Here is a 14,167-nt window from a genome sequence, read left to right as displayed (position 1 = left end):
AGATGAGTTTATTTAAAGAAACTTTCCTCTGCATTTAACTCTGCCTGGATGTGACTTAAGCCATTTAAATCATTTCAGATTTCTTTAAAAGCATGAGATCGGGAACCTCAAAGCTTGTCTAAATGTGCAGCCCTGCTAAGAGCTGATTTTCATTTGGTTCTCTCAGGCTGAGGTCTGAACAACACAGTGAGTGGGCTGAACCAGACTAAAATTCAATTGGGCCACCTATAATGAAATAAATAAGCATGCTGTAGACCATAGATAATGCTAATATGTGCTTTGAAACAATCAGTATGTGAGTTGCAGGGATCCGTATGTATGGTTTGGTGACCTCTAGGTTCTATTTGGGTTTGACTTGAGTTTGACACTACTGGTTTAGAGAATTATCAGGCTATCAAGATGAACAAATTTACCTAAAGTTGGGTAGCAGTTACTAGCTAAGCTGGGATTTGGGCACAAGATCCTGGCATCCTGTGTCACTGACATGTCTTCCTTTGATATGTGGATCGGTGTTGATGGCCATTCTATTCCAATGCTCAAATTCTCTTATTGTGGCATCCACATTTATTTGTTTAATGATAGAGGTACCCATGTGCCTATTCTTGGAGGCATGTACCCAGAGTTCTTTTATAAAGGAAAATTCCAATTTCTTATCACCAAAGGATTATGGGGATGAAAGCCATCTCAATGACACTTGATGTACCTCCTTTATGGGAAACCAAGTCTTGGTGAAATTAGTTACTTCTCCAAGGTCACCCAGGTCATAAGTGTCAGAGAGGGAATTTGAGCAGTTGTCCTGGGTCTCCCAAACCACTTGATTCTTTCTCCTTGATGTATGGAGCCGTTTTATTTGATCTTAACACAGAAGGCAAGGCCAAAAATATCTTGATTTAAAAAACAGCATCGGAGTTGGGGGAGAGGCTTGTGGATGCTCAGTGCTGCAGACCTGGGATTGTATTCCCTCTGACCTTCAAGCTGGAGACATTACCTCATCGGGCTCAAGCGATCTGGGGCAAGATGTCTGACACCAAACCCATGAGTGATGCCATCAGTCCTGACAATCGTTGGCTTCTGGGAAAGCTAGAGCATGGGCAATGGGGAAATTAATTTGGCGAACTGTCTCATTAGGCCAATGGAGAGGCTCAAGTCTGCCTCTCACTTGATGGACAGAGCAGGACTGGAGAGGGCTTCACTCGCCAGTTGGGCTTTGGAGCAGCTGAGCTGATGATTATGTTTCCTGGAGGGAGATTTCCTTCAAGTGCTTTTCCAGAGCTGGATATCTCTGTGTGACGAGCAAAAACTCTTAGTCTTTGCATGCAAAGTTTTAAGCATATCTGCTCAATCAGCAAAGCTGGACGGGCTCTGAATGCTACTTACGAACACTTGAACTTTCCTGTTTTCTTATAACCCAATCTTTCTTATAGGTATTAAATGGGAACCAGATGAGAATGGAGTCATTGCTTTTGACTGCAGAAACCGAAAATGGTAGGCAATAAAGTCAACCACTGAAATTTATTGAAGGAAAGCAAAATGGGAACTTTTAGGAGTAATTTTTTATTTTCAAATGTTGCCTTTTGATCTAGGTATATCCAAGCTGCCACTTCTCCAAAAGATGTTGTTATTTTAGTGGATGTGAGCGGGAGCATGAAGGGGCTCCGCTTGACCATTGCCAAACAAACGGTATCTTCAATTTTGGATACCCTGGGAGATGATGACTTCTTCAACATCATTGCTGTGAGTCCCTCTGTTTTACTTTAGTTCTGCATTTCATGTTTATTTCCTATCTTCTGATATCATGGACTGAGCTTTGGTAGTTCTCACGTGGATGTAGAATCTAGAAACTGGGGTCTATTGGATTGGGGCTGACCATCCTCCACTGCTAGAAGAAACAAGCTTTTTTGTCAGTCAGTTGGGATTAGCTTTGTTCAAAGTTCAACTCAAGGGTCACTTCCTGCATGAGATACCTCCTGCTTCTTTTAGTTTCTAGTCTTCTGGAAAGTATGTTGGACTTTTTGGGTAGTTACTAGGCTGTATAAATATTCTTGCTATCCACACTAGCCCTATCTTCTCCCCAAACCATTCTCCATCCTCTACTATATAGAATTCTTCAGGTTAGAAGTCATTTTGTTTTTGTTTCTATATTTACAATGCACAGTTTGAAATATAATAAATACATAGTTAACAATTGATAAAAAATGAATGAATAAATGAAATGTAACCTTCTATGACAACAGATCTAAGTTGACCTTTAGGGAATGATACCACTTCCTAATCTGTGGTTGTTGTTGTTCAGTCATTGTAGTCCTACCTGATTCTTCATAATTCTATTTGGGATTTTCCTGGCAAAAAAAAATGAATGCTTTGTTATTTTCTTCTCTGGCTCATTTTACAAATGAGGAAACTGAGGCAAACAGGATTAAGTGAGAGAACACTCACAGAACTGGAACATATCTGAAACTAGATGCAAACACAGGAAGATAAGTCTTCCTAACTCTAGGCTTAAAACTCTATCCACTGTGCTATCTTGCTGCCCAACCTATGATAGGTTTTTACATCTAGAAGAATATGAGAAAAAAAAAATATCCCTTGATCTCTATACTCTATATATTTAGTTAATTATTGGTTATTCAATATTGAATTCATTGTTACAAGGCAGCATGGTGGCTAACCCTGACCCTAAATGTACAGTGGGTTTAGAGTCAGGAATACTTGATTTAGATTCCTGCTAGCTATGTGACCCTAGGCAAATTATTTCAACTTAGTTTGCCTCAGTTTCCCTCTCTAAAATGAGGGTAACAATATTACCTACATCCCAAGGTTGTTGTGAGGATCAAATGAGATCATTGGAAAGCACTTAGCATGATGCTGAAACATAATAAGTATTATAGAGTTTTGATTACTTATCATCTGACAACATTTTTAATTTGAATATGCTACTGAAGTTTCGTTTTCTAGCCACATCCTTTACTCCATTTTCCTCCTCATATAATTGAAGTTGTATCTCCCATATTATTTATTCAAAAATTCAAGTTGCAAGTTTATGATCCTTTGTTTCTGAATGCCTTTCCATTTTCACTTAAGCAGTGGAGTGATCACCCTGGTCAACCTTTATCTAGGCAAACATCCAAATGAAAAATCCTAAGAGAAAATTGACTTTTTGATGCGTAGAATCAGGATCAGAGAAGCCACAATGTACTTATTCTTTTATTTTTATTTATTTATTTTTTTTGCTGAGGAAATTAGAGGTTAAGTGACTTGCCCAGAGTCACACAGCTAGGAAGTATTAAGTGGCTGAGATCACATTTGAACTCAGGTCCTCTTGACTTCAGGGCTGGTGCCCTATCCACTGCACCACCTACCTGCCCCAATGTACTATTATTTTAGGCTTACATTGGTCCCCTCAGGAGGGAAGGAATGATGAAAAAACAGAGAGAGACAAATGGACTAACAAATTGACAGATGGATAGACAGAAAGAGACAGACAGGGTAACAGAGGAAGAGAGACAAATAGACATAAACATATAGACTGATAGACATAGACAGAGGTAGAGAAAGAGAGAAAGATAGAGACAGATTAACAGACTGACAGATGAATAGACAGAGACAATCAGAGTGACAGAGGGAGAGAGACAGACAGACAGATGGGTAAACAGAGTCAAACAGACAGAGGGAGAGAGAGACAGATGACAAATGGATAGACAGAGACAAAAGGAGAGCCAAATAGAACTATACAGACTGACAGAGAGAGACAAAGACAGAGAGAGAGAGAGAGAGAGAGAGAGAGAGAGAGAGAGAGACTAACAGACTAAACAAGTGGATAGACAAACAGAGAGACAGATGGAGATGCAGACAGTGACAGACAGATATAGAGAGACAGACAGAGGGAGAGACAGAGACACACACAGAGAGAGACTAACAGACTTACAGATAGATAGACAAAAATAGAGTGACAGAATGACAGAGGGAGAGAGACCAGACAGACAGGCAGAGACAGAGAGAGAGACAGACAGAGACAGAGAGACAGAGACAGACTGACAGACAGAGACAGAGAGAGAGACAGATTGTCAAATGGATAGGCAGACAGACAGAGAGACAGAGGAAGAAACAGACTGACAGACACACACAGAGAGAAAGAGACAGACAGACAGACAAATAGATAGAGACAGACAGATGGAGAGACAGACAAGAGACAGAGGGAGAGAAAGAGAGAGACAGACAGACAGTAAGAGACAGATACAGAGAGTGATACAGGGAAGGAGAGGGTGGAACAAAGGAAGGTACAGAAATGAACTTAACACAAGCTTGTCCTCGCACTGAACTCTGCATGGAGAAGAATCGATGGAAATCATTTTCTATTTTATTGCATTCTCAAGCAGAAGGCAAAGACAGAAAGGTACTCAGGATGATATTGAGAACAAAACCTTGGGTCCAGGTAGAGGATCGGCTGCCTGATTCATTAGCTTTCTGGCCTTCATAGTTCTTCTGGAGGTGATGGTTACAGCACGTCTTCAGGAAAGTTCCTTGCAACAGGACTATCAAAGGATGGAAGATCTCACCTCCAGCCAGTGGGGAAAGCAAGACAATTCTTCAGTGCCCTAGAAAGAGTCTTTAATCTTTGTATTTTTGCCACTATTACTGTGATTACTATCTATGCCCAGAACCCACTTTAGTTTCACTGATAGAAACAAAGAAAAAGGGCTCAGGGACAGGACAGAAAGGGTATTCAGGAGAGCAAAGCATTGTTTTACTAAAAATGGAAAAAAAGTTCCAGTGTGAAAAGAAAAGGGCAAAGGCTACCTGCTATCAGAGATTATTATCACTCTGTGTCTATGGGTGAAGAGTGGGAAAATGGCGCCCAAATGAGAAAAGATTGCTGAACACTCTAAGCTAAGTACTTGATGGGAGTAAGGGGCAACGTCCAGTCTTTCAAGTACTGATGCGATGACTCTCCCAGATAGGTGAGAACTCCTGCAATTCTGTTGAAAGGAAAAAAAAAAAAAACCCTGAATGATACCTGCTGAAGGGTACCAAATCAGCTATTGGTTGGCCTAATAGTCAATAAAGATGTCTACGGAGTGAGAAATAGAAATAATATTATTGTCAGATTTTGAGAGATCAGCCATCTAGAAGAATGTGAGCTGAGAGATTCAGTAAACAGATCACTACGATCAGGAAGTTTTAAATTGCCCCAGCAGTGATGGGGATCTCCAATGATCTGGCAGCACTCTGGCTTTAACTAAAGCAGAACAATGAATAGAATCTTAATTTGCCTTAATCAGCATCTTATTTTCCAAAAAAAAGAAAAATGAAAGACTTCGTAAGGGAAATTTCTGAGGAATTTATTCTGTAGAAGAGAAGACAAATGGCAGGATTACATTAGATACTTTTCTATTTTTGAAAATCTGTGGAAGTCAAATAAAACTTCATAGAAGCATTGATTTCCAGCTGAAAGTGATCTCAGAAGATATTAGTCTAAGCCCCTCCTTTCACAGATGGGGCAACTGCTCAAAACTGGGAGAGAGTGAGCAACTTTCCCAACATCCCACTGGGCGGGCTAAATCATTTGCTCCTCAATCCAGTGCTTTACTTGCTGCACTGAATCCTTTCTTCATTTTTAACTAAATCTAATGCTTTTTTTCTGCTTGACTCCACAAGGCACCATGGATGAAGAAATAACAGATGAGGGTTGTTGTTTTATTTTTTTGAAAAAAAAAAAGACTCTTTAGGGAACACTTCCTAAGAATGAGAACTGTGCCAGAATAGTAAGCTTTGCACGGGAAAGTCACAGCTTCTTCTTCTATAGAATTTTTCTTACGGAGACTAAATGGGTCCTTGGGGGGGGGGGGGTTAGAGAAGGGAAATCTTATTCATGTATGGTTGGGATTACCTGAACTTGAAAGTCCTTTGGAAGTCTGGCATTCTGGGACTCTGCCAGAGACCATGAGGCATTCTATTTAAGCTATGGGACAAAATGTGGGTTTACTTAGAAGTGACATAAACTTTCCCTTCTCCCTCCCTCATTTCTTCTCTTCTCTTCCTTCCTTCCTTCCTTCTTTCTCATTTCTTCCTTCCTTCCTTCCTTCCTTCCTTCCTTCCTTCCTTCCTTCCTTCCTTCCTTCCTTCCTTCCTTCCTTCCTTCCTTCCTTCCTTCCTTCCTTCCTTCCTTCCTTCCTTCCTTCCTTCCTTTCTTTCTTCTTCATTCCTTCTTTTGGGCCTCTGTTTTTTTTAATTTTTTTAATGTTTCTCAATTTATCTATTCTTAGCCTTCCCAAAGTACCATCCCATGTAACAAAAGCAAGAAAAAAATAAGATAGAAAGCTCACTGAAGAGGGTAGTATTAAAAAAAAAAAAAAGTTTAATGACATATGTTCATTTGGCCTCTAAAAATATGGTAAATAGCAAGGATGTCATGTCCATGTCCACCATCTTTACAACTTTAAAGAACTGAAAAGTAAGGATCCAGTAGAGTCCTCTGAGACAATCATTAACCCAAAATGGCCCATGCTATCAAATTGTAGTTCATGAGGAACTTTGGTGGCAAACTTTAATGAGCTAAAACTCAGTATTTGCAAACAAGGAAAGTTATTTTAGCTGGATAATCTCAGCTGGAATATGCAAATGCCGCCTGATTGGTTCCTCAGTGCCTTAAAACATTTACTCTACTTTCTAAAGATAAGAGGTCATTAAATTGAGAATATCTTTCTTATTAATCTTTAATTAATTATTACTGAAGAATCACAGGCTTAAATGAAGGAAAGCCTAATTACATTGGGAAGTCTTTATTGGGAGAGGTTTATTGACCCACTATCAAATCCAATCTATTCAAATAATCTAAGTTCATTAAGATGTACAAATATGTAAAGCCTAATTATTAAGCTATTTAAATAGCCACATGCAGCCCATGTCTAATAATGGAATTGTCTAATCATAAGATAGGCAAGAAGCAAATTAAATGTTTTTGTTCCCTCCCTTGAAGAACTGTTAGGGACCGAGAAAGGTGAGCACTGTGCTAAGTTTGCAGGCCCAGGGCCTCAGATAAAATCCCCAGTGCAGCCTTAGTTGAAGTCCCTGATTTGCCAAGGACATCCTTTGTGACCTTGGCCAGATCCTGGAGCTAAAGTTTGGAAGTCTGGGATTTAGAAAGTCACTGATCTCCCAAGGTTTGTGTACCCTAATAATAAACCTCTTCATCTGCAAATTTGAGACCATGTGAATTGTGCCTCTGGAGGATGTTGTGAGGTTCAAATGAGAACATGTCCACGTGGTATTTGGCAAACCTTCAGAAATAGCAGTTGTTCAGCCACCTAAGGGTCATTCATGCTTTAGGGTCCTTCCTACTCTCTAGTCATTGTTCCATGTTCCTAAGGGATGGTATTGGGACTCACGTTGCATTGCATTCTGCAGGGCCAGTCAATTAAGGTGCAGAGAGGTCAGGGAAGAGATGGAGACAAATGAGTTGACATGTTCATATATACCTGGGGGTGTATCTCCATCTAAAATTGTATCACATTGCGGAATCATGTAGAAAATCCCTTCCCCTGATGCAGATCCGAAATTTAGGATTTAGTACCTTAGAAGGTAGTCTAGAACATTGAGAGTTCTGGTAATTTGTCTATAAATTTAGTAAATATTATGAGAGGATTTGAATGCAGGTCTTCTTAAGTCTAAGAGCAGACTTTGGTGGTGTATATCTTATCATCTTATAACTTATCAACTTATCATATTGTGTCATATCATATCATATTTAGGATGATGATTGTAAAGGGCCAAAACTCTGAGTTAATGCACTGAGGTCAGACTATCGAGCACTTGAGGCTAATTACTGATTGGACAATACTCTATTAGAGTATGATTGGAAAATAGCCCTTCCCACTATTCTGTGCTGGCCCAATTGTTTGGTGTATACAGAGAATTGTGGGAAGGATTAGGGGGTGGAGTAAGACAAGCCAGAGTCACTTTGGCAATAGAAGAGGAGAGGAGAGGTTGCAAAGATCATTCTCTTCATTTCTACCCCTAAAGACCAAGAATAAAGGCCAAGGACTTTTGCTTATCCTGACTCCAGCTGATTCTAAGGTATCCAGGGTGCTAACTCGTTCTTCACAGATGATACCCTAAAATATAGGATAATGCAAAATGTCATACGAGGATATTATCTTATATGATATACTACATCATGCCTTACTATATATATGCAGTATATTTATGTATATATGAAAGTTTATATACTATACACATCTCTTTCTAGGACCTTGGAAGTCTCAGAAGTCTCAGAAGGAAAGTCTAATTACACTGGAAATTTTTTTGGGTGGAAAAAAATAACAGTAAAAATAAATGTCACAAATAGTTATTTACATCATAGTATTTGTAAATAAAAGTAACCCTGTAATTATTTCAGTAATTATAATAGCAATTTGAGCTATTCATTGGAGAGATTTTTTCCTATGCATATTAAATTCCATTTTTCTACTGTGTGGTCAAGACTGGGAGTGAGATAGATTTATGTGGAAATCACATTAAAATATCACAGACTTCCCCAAAACCTTAAAAGGGGAGTATCCTAACTGGCAACATTTCTTGTGGCTTTCATGGTCTCTAAAATGCTTAGATGCTTCCTTTTGTCTGCTCTGTTCTCACTTATTATTCCACCTCTTCCCCCATTTCTGCCCCAGTGAAATTAAGATCTGAATGTCCTTAAAACAAGATCACATCCTGACATTTTGTGCTCCTGCTAAAGGCTGCTCTGGGTCCCGTTCCGGTAGAACGAAAGCCTCTTTAGCCTATGTAATTAAATTAATCTTTGTCATATAAGTGCTAGCCATGATCCCAAGAGAATGGGAAGATACAGTCTTCTTGCTCTCTCAACCTTTTTCTTGGTGAAAATGCTAGTGAAGAGCAGACTTCTTTAAAGAAAAAAAAAGTGAATTGCAAAGGGGTCATTTAGCTCCTTATAATCATTATTATTACACTTCTACTAGAAGCTAGGAGTGCACTAATCACTGGGAGATGCACAAGCAGGTGAAAGTATCAATACTGACCTTAAGTATCTTATTTAACTTATGGAGGAATGATAGAAAAATAATTAGGAAGATGCAAAATATATTCAAAGGGAAATGAGAGATGATCTCAGAGGTAAGGCACTGGATCCTATGGGAAATGAAGAGAGAAGTAAAACTGGGAAAAGGCTTCCTGGAGACGATGATATTCCAGCTGAGTCTTGAAGGACACCAGAGAAAATAAGAGACGGAGACAAGGAGAGAATTCCAGACAACAGACCTGAATCTGAAGATAGAGAAGCTAGATTCATGTGACCTTGAACAAGTCACTTGATTTTTAATATAATGGAACTCTACATGTCATACATTATTTTTTTAGAAAGATCAGATCATTTCATATCATGAACACTTTAGGAATTTTGAAATTTTAAAACGGATTGAAAATGTGTCTGTATATTCAAGGTTCAGATTTTCAATATTTGTAAAGCGAAGCATATTAAAAATGGCAGGAAAAATTGTCCTCTCCTCTGGATCTTTATGGCACATGAAGCTTCTGTGTTAATGATCCAACCTACTCCAAAGTCTTATTAAGAACTGTGTGCCGGGGCGGAGCCAAGATGGCGGAGAGGAAACACACGACTCAGTGAACGTCCTCACTCCCTCACAACCAATTAGATAAATTAAGTCTCAAAATTAGCTCAGGACTGATAGATACCACAAGGACTGGAAGCACGACTTACCAGCTGAAGAGAATCTGGAGTTTCAACAGGAAAGGTCAGTTCTCAGGGGAGGAATAAGAAAGACCAGCACAGACGGTGGGGTAGGGGCACACTGCGCCCATTGCGCTGGGAAGGGCTCTGGGATCAGAGAAGCCACTGAGGTAAAGGAATCTGGCACAGGCTGTTAGCTCTTCTCTGCTAATTATTTAGCAGTTCAGAAGAGAAAGCCAAAATATTTTAAAACTCAGATTAGATTTCCCCTCCCCCTCCCCCACCCTGGGGGTGACTCGGCAGACTCGGCACCAGGGGGTGTGGCCTCAGCTACCACCTGAGAATAGTTAAGAGACTGACAAGTGGGTGGATACGGCCCAAGGCAACACACACGGCCTAGCTTAGCTGGAGGGAGTGGAACTCAGCTCCAGGAAGTCCCAGAGAAGTGGAACCTTTGAACTAGGGACCGCGGTTTCTGGCAGACACTTCCAGTTTGAGCGCAGGGGCTTCTTACGTCACCTGCTGCAGACACCCACTCCCCACCCGGACACATAGCCTGGGCTTCCTGCAGTCTTCACTATTCTACGCCCTCGAAGCACAGCAGTGCTAATCACCTCTGAGGCGCTTCCAGGGAGGGGGTGGGGAACTCTCTCCCAGAGCTCTCTCTTAGCGCGGGCGCAGGGGCCACTGCATCCATCCCGTCTGGGAGGAAGCTGGTAAAGAAGTAAATAATTTCCTACCCCAGAGACAGACCCCAAAAGATTTTTTTTAAGTATGAACAAAAAAGCTAGAAAAACCATAGATTCCTTCTATACAGAGAAAGAGCGGGTGTCCAACCCCGAGGAAGTTGACAGCAGAGAATCAGATAACAACCTAAAGGGGAACGATTCCTGCCCCCCATCACATAACTCTCTCCTAGAAGAAGCTCTTAAGAAATTGAGGGAGATCGAAGAAAAATGGGGAAAAGAAAGGGAAGTTATGTTAGAGAATAATAATGTCCTGAAATTGGAGTTGGAAAAAATAAAGAATTCACAGGAGATGCAGGGAAACAAAATTAGTGAATTAGAAAAGGTTAAAAAAACACAGGAAAGTAGGATTTCTGAATTGGAAAAGATAAAAAAGTCTCAAGAAAATAGAATTTCTGAATTGGAAAAAGAAAATAATTCTCAAAAAAAAAAATTAGGGAAATGGAAAAAAACTCAATAGAGCAAAATAATTCATTTAAAAACGAAATTGGGCATTTACAAAAAGAACTAAAAACTGTGAAAGAAGAAAATAACTCCTTAAAAGTCAGGATGGAACAAATAGAAATGAATGATTCACAGAGAACCCAAGAATCAGTCAAACAAAACAAAAAAAATGAGAAGCTGGAGAACAACGTCAAATACTTACTGGGAAAATCTATAGACCTGGAAAATAGATCTAGGAGAGATAATCTGCGGATTATTGGACTTCCAGAAAACTATGACCAAAAAAAGAGCCTAGATTCTATTTTACAGGAAATTATCAAAGAGAACTGTCCAGAGATAATAAAAACAGAAGGGAAAGTAGATGTGGAAAGAATTCATCGAACTCCTTCTGAAATAGACCCTAAAAAAAGAACACCACGGAATATTGTGGCTAAGCTGCAGAATTACCACACAAAGGAGAAAATCCTGCAAGCAGCTAGAAAAAAACAATTTAAATACCAAGGTGCCACAATAAGGGTCACCCAAGATCTGGCTGCCTCCACATTAAAAGATAGAAGGGCCTGGAACCTGATATTCCGAAAGGCAAAAGATCAAGGACTGCAACCAAGAATGAACTACCCAGCTAAGTTTAGCATCTTTTTCCATGGAAGAAGATGGTCATTCAATGAAACAGAGGAATTCTATATGTTTCTAAGAAAAAAACCAGACTTAAACAAAAAATTTGATCTACATCCACAAGACTGAAGAGAAACAGAAAAAGGTACACAGAACCCTTGAGAACTGTAACTTTGTTGTGGGTATATAAAAAATACTCAAGGATAATTTGATTTTACTGATATAAAAGAAAAAAAGGGGGGTGTGGTAAAGGGAAGGAGGTCGGTTCAGAAAAACGAGAAGGAGTGATAAAAAGAGGGAAACTACATCCCAGGAAGAGACATAGAAAATACACCATATCTGAGGGAACTTAGTGAGGGGGAGAATCATTGTGTGAATCTTACTCTCATCAGAAGAGGCTCAAAGAGTAAATAATTAACATATTTGTTTTTCAGAGAATTTTCTCTCACCTCATTAAAAGGGGGGAGAGGAAAAGGGGAAAGGAAAAGGAGAATAAGTGAAGGGACTTGGAGGGAGGGGGGAGGGATCCTAAAAAAAAAAAAAAAAAAAAAAAAAGAGAGGAGGGTTGCGCGTCACAAGGGGGGTCTGTAAATTAAATATCGGGGAGGGGGATCAGGGGGGTCAAGGGAAAAAAGTATAATCTGGGGATAATACGATGGCAGGAAATACAGAATTAGTAATTTTAACTGTAAATGTAAATGGGATGAACGATCCCATCAAACGGAGACGGATAGCAGATTGGATCAAAAAGCAGAACCCTACAATATGTTGTCTACAGGAAACACACTTAAAGCAGGGAGATACATACAGAGTAAAGGTAAAAGGTTGGAACAGAGCTTATTATGCTTCAGGTAAAGCCAAAAAAGCAGGGGTAGCTATCCTTATCTCAGATCAAGCAAAAGCAGAAGTAGATCTCGTTAAAAAAGATAAGGAAGGAAACTATATCCTGCTGAAAGGTAGCATAAATAATGAAGCCATATCAATACTAAACATATATGCACCAAGTGGTATAGCATCTAACTTTCTAAAGGAAAAGTTAAGAGAACTGCAAGAAGAAATAGACAGTAAAACTATAATAGTGGGAGATCTCAACCTTGCACTCTCAGATTTAGACAAATCAAACCACAAAACAAACAAGAAAGAAATTAAAAAAGTAAATAGAACATTAGAAAAACTAGGTATGATAGACCTTTGGAGAAAACTGAATGGCAATAGGAAGGAATATACTTTCTTCTCAGCAGTTCATGGATCCTATACAAAAATTGACCATATATTAGGACATAAAGATCTCAAAATTAAATGTAGGAAGGCAGAAATAATAAATGCCTTCTTCTCAGATCACAATGCAATAAAAGCTACATTCAGTAAAAAGTTAGGGGTAAATAGACCAAAAAGTAATTGGAAACTGAATAATCTCATCTTAAAGAATGACTGGGTGAAAGAGCAAATTATAGAAACAATTAACAATTTCACCCAAGATAATGATAATGATGAGACATCATATCAAAATCTTTGGGATGCAGCTAAAGCAGTAATAAGGGGAAATTTTATATCTTTAGAGGCTTATTTGAAGAAAATTGAGAAAGAGAAGATTAACGAATTGGGCTTACAACTTAAAAGGCTAGAAAAAGACCAAATTATAAACCCCCAACCAAAAATTAAACTCGAAATACAAAAATTAAAAGGAGAAATCAATAAAATTGAAAGTAAAAAAACTATTGAATTAATAAATAAAACCAAGAGTTGGTTTTATGAAAAAGCCAATAAAATAGATAAACCTTTGGTAAATTTGATCAAAAAAAAGAAAGAGGAAAATCAAATTGATAGTCTTACAAATGAAAAGGGGGATCTTTCCACCAATGAAGAGGAAATTAGAGAAATAATAAGGAGTTACTTTGCCCAACTTTATGCCAATAAATTTGATAACTTAAGTGAAATGGATGACTTTCTCCAAAAATATAAGCTCCCTAGATTAACAGAGGAGGAGATAAATTGCTTAAATAGTCCCATTTCAGAAAAAGAAATAGAACAAGCTATTAATCAACTCCCCAGGAAAAAATCCCCAGGGCCAGATGGATTCACATGTGAATTCTACCAAACATTTAAAGAACAATTAGCCCCAATGTTATATAAATTATTCGAAAAAATAGGGGATGAAGGAGTCCTACCAAACTCCTTTTATGACACAGACATGGTACTGATACCTAAACCTGGTAGATCGAAAACTGAGAAAGAAAATTATAGACCAATCTCCTTAATGAATATTGATGCTAAAATCTTAAATAAGATATTAGCAAAAAGACTTCAGAAAATCATCTCCAAGATAATACACTATGATCAAGTAGGATTTATTCCAGGAATGCAGGGCTGGTTTAATATTAGGAAAACTATTAATATAATTGACCATATTAATAATCAAATTAATAAGAACCATATGATCATCTCAATAGATGCAGAAAAAGCATTTGACAAAATCCAACATCCATTCCTACTAAAAACTCTTGAGAGTATAGGAATAAATGGATTATTCCTTAGAATAATCAGGAGTATATATTTAAGACCGTCAGTAAGCATAATATGCAATAGAAATAAACTGCAACCTTTCCCTGTAAGATCAGGAGTGAAACAAGGTTGCCCACTATCACCATTACTATTCAAT

At 38.6% G+C, this 14,167-nt stretch overlaps 1 protein-coding gene across 3 annotated transcripts in view; it reads left to right on the top strand.

The window, feature by feature from the left end:
* Positions 1–14,167, top strand: part of CACNA2D3 (calcium voltage-gated channel auxiliary subunit alpha2delta 3) — a 1,031,774-nt gene that overhangs the window by 467,808 nt on the left and 549,799 nt on the right. For all 3 annotated transcript variants that reach the window (XM_074284452.1, XM_074284451.1, XM_074284453.1), the window contains exons 7-8: positions 1,425–1,485; positions 1,584–1,734. In XM_074284452.1, the coding sequence (XP_074140553.1) occupies positions 1,425–1,485; positions 1,584–1,734 (212 nt within the window). The remainder of the gene's footprint in view (positions 1–1,424; positions 1,486–1,583; positions 1,735–14,167) is intronic.

This window comes from Sminthopsis crassicaudata, chromosome 1 (genome assembly GCF_048593235.1).
Source record: "Sminthopsis crassicaudata isolate SCR6 chromosome 1, ASM4859323v1, whole genome shotgun sequence".
NCBI lineage: Eukaryota > Metazoa > Chordata > Mammalia > Dasyuromorphia > Dasyuridae > Sminthopsis > Sminthopsis crassicaudata.
This window is presented reverse-complemented; position numbering and strand designations above follow the sequence as displayed.